The following is an 8846-nucleotide window of genomic DNA, read 5'->3' as shown; positions in this document are numbered from 1 at the left end:
AATCTTGAAGTAGACTAGTAGGCGACTGTATGAGGGTCGCTTTATTTATATTTATGTTCAAAAAGGGCCCCTGCTGCTGCACTGGCAAAGTTGGCAAGTCTGTCCGGGACGAAATGGACGTGCGCGTGCGCCGCGGGTACAATACAACCCACGGGCTGCACCAGCCACAGCCACCAGCGCGCTTGCATGCGCCAAAGCGGTGGACATGCGTCGCCACTGTCGCCGTGGACCCCACCTTGTGCCTTGAGTGGTGCCAGACAGCTGCCCCATCCACACAGCACATACGCATGGCGTGGCGTGGCGCTTGGCACTTTTGGCACGTCCTGGAATGGAGGTTGTGGTGTGTCCTACCCAAACGGGTACATGGCTAGTGCGTTCGTGTACCTATGGCCTCAGGGCGACCTCACGACGGACATACAGTAAGTTCACAGTCACGCTCACACACGCACGACGAGCATGGTGGTTACTGCCGCTCATCGCGTGCTTGCTTCACCGGACGTCCGGATCGGACGCTCTCAAACTGTCAAACGGCAGGCAACACCAGCCCAGCCCAGCCCACTCCCACCGCGGCCCCCGCCCCCGCCACCGCGGCCATGCTCACCTGACTACCCCACGGGCTCCCACGCCAAAAAAAAAAAAAATCCCCCAAAACTAGCCCAACCGCCCATTCTAGGCTGCCCGCTGGGCTTCAGGACGCGACTCCAGTCCAGTCGGTCATTCGACTCTATATATGGTCCATTTGAAATTTGCTTAAGATTTCTATTTATAAGTATAGAGTATAAAACTAGTAGATGGATATACACCTGCTAGATTGATGTTACTATGATTTTGAAATCAACGACGTTCAAATTCTTATTTATACATAATTTTACCTTTTTACCGTTTAAATGTTTGAAAGCACAATGATTGCAGAAACATGCTTTATATAGTAGAGATAGACCCTTGGGTTTTTGCTCATATTATGTATATAAATACTTAATATAAACCTCCACTTGACTGAAGATGAGTTTTTTTAAGGAGGACAATCTATCGATCACTGAACGTCGTGGTTGCCGATTTAAAACACATTTTTCATGAGTATCACTAACTTCTTCTCTAACTAGTCCAATACATGTACATGTATTGTAACGACACATACTCATATTTAATACATATAAAAATAAATTTTATATCAAAGCGAATATATGGTCCACATATTAGATATTAAACCGATAAAAACAAATACTACAATTTACCTTAGCCAAAAGGGCAGCAAAAGTATGAGTAAAAAAAATCCGACCTCACGATCCATCCGTGGTGTAACAGTTCATTGGTAGGCGCGATGAAGAGAAGTATTCGACCATTGATTTTTTCTTTCTCTTTCTCTTCTTAAAATCTATGAGAAAGAAGGCACACATACAATATAACTTATAACTTATTAGTTCCCACATCGTTAACCTATAGAAAGAGGGCTAAATTTAGTCTAACAAATAAGTCAAGTCGCTTGCGTCGGTTTATATAGGTTCAATGACTTGGCTTTGACTAGCTAGGCGTCCCAGACGATCTTCCGTATCATCTCAGCTATAGTATTCGTCATCTTAATTAAATACCTAGCCCAGCTCTTCTAGCACGATCCTTATCCTGTGCTGATTGAGCTCTCACTCAGTGGCAAAATTACATATTCACGTGTGTTTCGTCCCCATCTCTCTCTAAGCTACACATACGAGAGAAAAAAATTCTCTCTCTCTATCTATCTCTATTTTTTAAAACTAAATATTGGGATACGTAACCAGTTTTGTGCAGCTAATTTCTTTGTGCACAAAACTTTATTGGTCCTGATTTGGTTGGTGGCTGAAAAGTGAGCAAGCTATGGTTTCAGCTACCGTTCGGTTTGCTACTAAATTTTTCTTGTGGCTTTACCTCTTATGTTTAGCTTGCCACGTTTATTTTTTTTGCAAGTATCTGTATTCATCTTAAAATGCTTGCTAATTTTTGGCATGACAAACTTTAATAGCAGAAGCAAACTTAAGTTGTTGCGTTACACTTCCGGAACCCAATACACAGCGCATCTGAGCCACCAGCGCGCTTGCATGCGCCAAAGCGGTGGACATGCGTCGCCAAAGCGGTTGAAATTTGCTTAAGATTTCTATTTATAAGTATAGAGTATAAAACACGTAGATGGATATACACCTGCTAGATTGGTGTTAATATGATTTTGAAATCAACGACGTTCAAATTCCTATTTATACATAATTTTACCTTTTTACCGTTTAAATGTTTGAAAGCACAATGATTGCAGAAACATGCTTTATATATTAGAGATAGACCCCTTGGGTTTTTGCTCATATATGTATAAATACTTAATATAAACCTCCACTTGACTGAAGATGAGTTTTTTTAAGGAGGACAATCTATATCTATCGATCACTGAAGATGAGTTTTTTTAAGGAGAAACAATTCGGTTAGAAATCAAGGACACAACCGACCGAGGCCTTTAAGTTGTTGCGTTACACTTCCGGAACCCAATACACAGCGCATCCGTACGAAAGGCAGGCCGCCAGACCGCCAGACCGCCAGAAGTCGTTCCGGCGGAACGGAATCACATCGACGTCCGCCCCTCGTGCTCGTGGTAGAACAGTTCGCCACGATAAATAAGGTCGGTGAAACAGCAACGTGCGCGCCGCACCGCCACCACCACCAGTGCAGGCTGCAGCAGCCAGAGCCAGCCCCCACCCCCAACCAACCACCGCACTCAAAGCGGGCGCAGGCGCAGTCGCCGTGCCGCGTGAAGCCAAAGCCCATCTATCCAACCAACCGCGTCGGGGCTCCGTAGTCCGTTGTTGAGTTTCCGCTCCTCGCCCTCGGTCGCCGAGTCCAACAGGGAGGGGGAGGAGGAGCGGCTGCGCTCGCAATCCATTCCATACCATTCTCCCTAGTCTCCCGGACTCTCCCTCCCTCCCTAATCTTCTCGTCCGTCGTCTCCCATGGAACGGCTCATCTCCACGCCCGCCGCCTCCCCGACCCAAACCCGGATCCGGGGACCCCTTTCCCTCCCCTCTCGGCTCCCCGCGGCCGCGGCATGGCCGCGGCTGCGCTGCCGGCCCGGCGCGATCGCGCTGGCGTCGCCGCTGCGCCACGAGGCTCTCTCCGCCGCACCGGAGGAGGCGCGGAGCCAGCCGCCGCCACCGGCTGCCGTCGGCAGCCCGTGGGAGCTTCTCGGGAGTCTGCTCCCAAAGGTGATAGGATTTTTTTACTTCCCCCCCACCCCCCCTTTTTTTTGTCTCCACGTCTACGAGTGCAAATATTTAGGTTCTTATCTAATAAGATAGGGTACTGCCATGTTCCGAGATACGTAAGTGCTGGCGCATGGCTGGATGTTGGCGTAGTTCAGTTGACTGTGTTGTGTAGGCAATTCATGTCTGCCATGCTACTTTTCGGGATCAGGGACAAGGAGCATGCCGAGTGCCGCGCATGCCTGGCTGCCAGCATTAGCTTGCTAGCGTCTGAATAGGCTATACGGAAGTGTTCAAGTAGTTTGCTTGGCACAAGACTGAACTTCACCATTTCTAAAGTGAAAATGATGTAATTCGGCTGCTGTAACTGTAACCCCTGATATAAAGGGACAACTGAATGTTATTAGACGAGACTAGGGAATAGCATGCCATACTGTTAGAACTCGGTAGCAGTTGGAATCAGAATTGGGGATAGGTAGCAAGGACAAGGCTGGATTCTAGACGATTCTGTTGCAAACAAGTGGACTGAATACAAGTTTCTGAATACCCCTTCCACAAGAAGAGGGTTTTTACTTGCCAACGATCACGGCGCAACAAATCCAACACTTGATGGAGATGGACCAGATGTTCCTCCAAGGAGCGGCTGTAGATAAGGACATCATTAAAGTAAACTAAGACACATGTCCGCAGCAGCGGCGCCAACGTAGTGTTCATCGCCTTTTGAAACGTAGTCAGGCAACCGTCAAACCAAAAGCCATGGCCCAAAATTCATAGTGGGTCTGAAACGTGGTCTTAAACTCCCCACCTAGCAACAGCTGAATCTGATGGTAACCAGTTATTAATTCCAAACAGAAAAAATAGGAAGCATGGGTTAACTCATCGAGCAGCTCTTCAATGGATATTTAGCCTTGGTTGTCATAGCATTGAGGTGGTGGAAGTCCACACAGAACTGAAATGAACCATCCTCCTTCGCGCTAAGCACCGAGGAAGAAAACAGGTTGTAACTTGGCTGAATGATCCCCGAGAGAAGCATCTCAGTAACTTGATGCTCAATCTCATCCTTGACAGCTGGTGGGTACTGGTAAGGCTTGATGTTCACCAGATAGGCCCTGGAAGGAGCAGAATGGCATGGTCGCAATGGGGAGCAGGAGGGTACCCTGAAGGCGGCTCAAACACAGTCTGAAACTCGGCCAAAACAGCTGAAACGGCCTGATGCAGTGGCGCCGGTTCACCAACAGTACGTTCTGACAGTACCACAGCCACCTGAACAACTGAACCAACTGGCAATTCAGGTAACTCGCGCTGCAACAGAGATGTGTTTGCCCATAAGCAATCCGCAGCCACTTGTGGTTCCAATCCACTTGCATAGGACTATGCAAAGATAGCCAATCCATGCCCACAATAATGCCGTTCAAAGGCAATGGCAGCACCTTGAAATCAAAGACAAAGCAATAATCCTGAACTTCCCAAGGTAACTGAAGAAATTCAACAGAACAAGCCACTGAACTGCCGTTGGTGACCTTCACCAGAATTGGTGGACTGAAAGTTGTGCCACCCGGTAGCTTAGCAGTCAAATCCTTACTGAGGAATGAGTGAGAGCTCCCTGAATCAATCAGAATCTTCACTGTATTACCCTGAACGAGCGCAATCAACATAATAGCCCGAGAAGATAACTGACCAGAGACATTGTTTGAGAGGGTTACAGCAATACTTGTTGTTATGGGATACTTTGGGAGGGGTTCTGCTTTCTCAAGATGTTGACAAGCATGTATGGATGCACTCTTCTTGGCAGTTCTCCTCGAAGTCTTGCTACAAGGCTTTTTTCATGAGTTCCATTTCATTTGAGCCATAGAAACGTTTGTGGAAAACTTGGGCTCCCCAAAAATGCAAGTTTTTCCTCCGGTTGGCAATAAGAAATAAGTGTTGGGCTGCTGATAGACTTAGAAGGAAAGGACTGCAGTACCCTATTGTTTGTGTTCTATGTGACCAAGAGCAAGAAATAGTTCAGCATCTCCTGTGCACTTGCAGTTTTGCCAGACAATTTTGGCATGATATCCTATTTCCCTTGAGTCTAGGGGATCTCACCCCAGCTGCTGATGAAATATCTTTTGCTGAATGGTGGAGAAAGGTGCTTAAGGAGGTGCATAAGAGCAGGAGGAAAGGCTTTAATAGCCTTATAATTTTGGGGTCGTGGTGCTTATGGCTTATTTGAAACAAAGCTGTCTTCGATGGAGTAAACCCTTCCTTGATCTCTGTTAAAAGTTTGCTTCTGAATGAGTTAAGTTGCTGGGATAGGGCTGGGGCTAAGCAGTTAGCAAGTATTGGTCTTCCTGCTGTTATTAGTAGGGTCTAGGCTGGGTTCCAATTTGGTCTAGTGTTTTGGCTTGCCCTTTGGGCATTGTACTTTGGTCCTCTTAGACCTTTTTCCTCTCTTAATATAATGACGTGCAGTTCTCCCACGCGTTCGAGAAAAAAAAACAATCGCCATTGTTTCCACCAGGATGGCCACTGAATCCTCCAAGCAATCACTGGAATTTTCTGGCTCCTCAGAATGGTGCAAATCCCACAGCTACTGTAACCATGAAGTTGGATCGACTCTGGGCAACAGTAGTCAGAACCACCTCTCGCCGCAAGGGATGCAGGGTCTACGGGCCTTGCGATACACGTGCAGAGTCGAGAGCTTGTCTTTGACCCCACGGCCACGACACTCCTCCGTGCTAGGCCCTTAAACCACTGTCTTGTCACGCGGTGGAGGTGGAGAGGCAGCGAACCCCAGCTTGATGGCTTACTGAAGTTGAAGGCATCTGGCTTCTTAGGTTCATGCTGCTGCGTCGGATCCAGGAGCTCTTCCTACAATAGAACGAGAACACCAGTACTATCGAAGGAAATGGAACGTTGGAGATGCACGTCACTTCGGATATCATTGCGAAGGAACATCTACAAACAGATTGCATAAAAATGAGGAACGATATTACGGCCATAAGCTATCAACTATCAACGAGATCCACAAACTTGTCAATGTAATCCTGGATGGACCTGGTCTGACAAATCTGAAACAGCTGTTGGATAACCAACTCATAATGACCTTTACAAAAACGATCCAACGCTAACTGACAAAACTCTCCGATTAACCGATCACATCCTCTGCTCAACAGACTGCAACCAGCTCACATACCTATTCCCTTCTTGGGTCGGTGTTCTTGTCAGATGGTGAACATCCAGAGTGCTGACACATACCTATTCTTTGTTCACATGCCATGTACCCTTGTGACTAATGCAAGATGCACACAGTATATTGAAACAAAATGTAACTTTGTATTGTTCTAGAAATACACCTCAAGTTAGACACCAGATAGACCTGTAGTTTTGGATAGGGACAGTAGCGCTTCTTTGATGCAGTACTGTTCCATTTGGAAATTATAATACTTTATCTATTGAACTGCCAGCACTGAGTTTGTTCTGAGATGTCTGGACAAAGTTTGTTTTATGGTTTTATTGACAAATGAAGCGCAGATACCTTGCAAGGACTCTCAAGTGCTTGTGGTCATATGGGTATTAGTCCTGTAATTCCGTGAGTTCGAATGTTGATGTGAAACCGAGCAGTTTTAAGTTGAGATGATATATTTTGGTGTTGAATGTTTATGACAATGCATCTTGATAAGCCGCTGATAATTGAACGCCTTTGCTGTTCAGTTGGTTTTGTTACACCATTTCCTGTTTCAAATAATAGGATAGGATGTCTTCTTTTACTCAAGGTGATTTCAATTTCAATATATGTACAGACTCAATATATCTTGGATACTCATGTTAGCTTTCTTGTTCACATATATCATTTGCCTACTCTGGATATTGCCTCCATTATTTTAAACTGACTGGATGAATTTTTTTAACTGAAGATAAATTGTGGTACTGACATTTGTTTTGGTGCTGAGGACCTCTTGGTAGGTGCATTGGGAACTGAATTTTCTTTAAAAAGCTCAATGCACATAAACATATATGCTCGTAATAACTTGTGTATTAAATTGGAGAGCAGTTTGAGTATGTAAGTATAACACATCCATGTATAAAACTGATGCTAGTCACAGGTTCATATTTTATAAGAACACATCGCAGGTATCATTGTATGCTTTTGTCAAGGCGTATTCTATGAAGTTAAATCTGATCAAATCATTTCCGAATTTGGTATGTTTTGCTTGATTTGTGATTTCTATGCTCTGCTCGCGCGATAGGATCTTGTCATCTGCCAGCTAATGCCATTGGTCATTAGTTTTGAAATTTCTTGATGATATTTCTTTCCGTCCTGTTCTGATGTCTACTTTCTGTATTACATACAGGCTTGCACTGCTGCCCTTTTCCTATTGATGACAGTTGTTACTAGTTCCCTGCACTCGAGCCTTCCTGCCTATGCATCGATGCAACCAGTTGCCAAAACTGGTGGAGGAGGAGGTCTCTTCACGACAGAGATACTAAGCAGTGGCTGGGCTGGTTTTTTAGCTGGGTGCTTACATACCTTGTCTGGGCCAGACCATCTGGTTGCCCTGGCGCCACTGTCAATTGGGAGATCCAGACTTGAGAGCGGACTGGTTGGCGCCCTTTGGGGCTGTGGCCATGATGCAGGGCAAGTCATTTTCGGCCTGCTCTTCTTGCTACTCAAGGACCGGTTGCACATCGAGGTGTTCCGTGCATGGGGAACAAGAGTTGTAGGCCTGACCCTTCTGATCATAGGAGCCATGGGTGTCCGGGAAGCTTCGGAGGTCCAAGAGTCCTCGCTGGTGCTGGAGGGCGTGGACACCAGCAGCATGAGCAGCAACGAGCCTCTGCAGCCCGCTTCAGCTCCCCGGAAGAAGAAAGTCGGTTTCGCAACGTTCGCCACGGGGATCGTCCATGGGCTCCAGCCGGACGCCCTGCTGATGGTCCTGCCAGCGCTGGCTCTCCCGTCGCGCTTCGCCGGCGCGGCCTTCCTCGGCATGTTCCTGGTCGGCACCGTGTTCTCGATGGGGAGCTACACTGCCTTTGTGGGCTCCTGTAGCGAGGCCCTGAAAGAGAAGGTTCCTAGGATAACAGAGAAACTGACCTGGGCTGCCTCGCTCGTAGCTATAGCCATGGGTGTAGCCCTCCTGGTTGGGCAGTTCTTTGGGTTCAGCCTGTACTGATGCTAGCAGCTACGGTACGTGTGTTTTACTCGATCGGCGCGGTATTGTTTTTCTGTAAGAGCATCGCTGGCAATTAGTTTGATATTATCATTATCATAGATGGTTATTGTTTGTGAGACTACTGCTGCAACTAGACCTGTCACCTGCTTACTTTACACTGATTTTCTGCTCTGTATCATTTGCTTTTTAATTCTCTATTTAGCTGTTTGCTAAGCCCTACAGTTCTGTAGCATCTGCTTTTCAGATGGAAGTCACCACTGACAACAATAATCAGACAATCCCGACAGGACAGAAATCCTAGCCTAAAGCGCAGAAGATTCGCGAACACACGCGCGCGGCTATTGGCAACTGACCAGGTCCCCAATTCCCATTTGGGCCAGGATATACTGTATTATTACTAATCACGTCGGGTGTGGTCTCTGGAAGAGTTTAGAGCGATCCAGAGGGCCCTGCAGCCACTGGATCGTCGAAAGCAATTCCA

General features: G+C 46.6%; 1 protein-coding gene and 1 pseudogene across 1 annotated transcript; one reads left to right on the top strand and one right to left on the bottom strand.

Moving 5' to 3' along the window:
• Positions 1–1097: 1097 nt before the first annotated feature.
• On the bottom strand, positions 1098–1261 carry LOC111590666 (uncharacterized; annotated as a pseudogene).
• Positions 1262–2818: 1557 nt separating this feature from the next.
• On the top strand, positions 2819–8539 carry LOC100193940 (high-affinity nickel-transport family protein). Its single transcript, NM_001399097.1, has 2 exons — positions 2819–3215; positions 7547–8539. The coding sequence occupies exons 1-2, from the start codon at positions 2964–2966 to the stop codon at positions 8363–8365; spliced, it is 1071 nt and encodes a 356-aa protein (NP_001386026.1). The 5' UTR covers positions 2819–2963; the 3' UTR covers positions 8366–8539.
• Positions 8540–8846: the final 307 nt, after the last annotated feature.

Source organism: Zea mays, chromosome 1, assembly GCF_902167145.1.
Source record: "Zea mays cultivar B73 chromosome 1, Zm-B73-REFERENCE-NAM-5.0, whole genome shotgun sequence".
Lineage (NCBI taxonomy): Eukaryota > Viridiplantae > Streptophyta > Magnoliopsida > Poales > Poaceae > Zea > Zea mays.
This window is presented reverse-complemented; position numbering and strand designations above follow the sequence as displayed.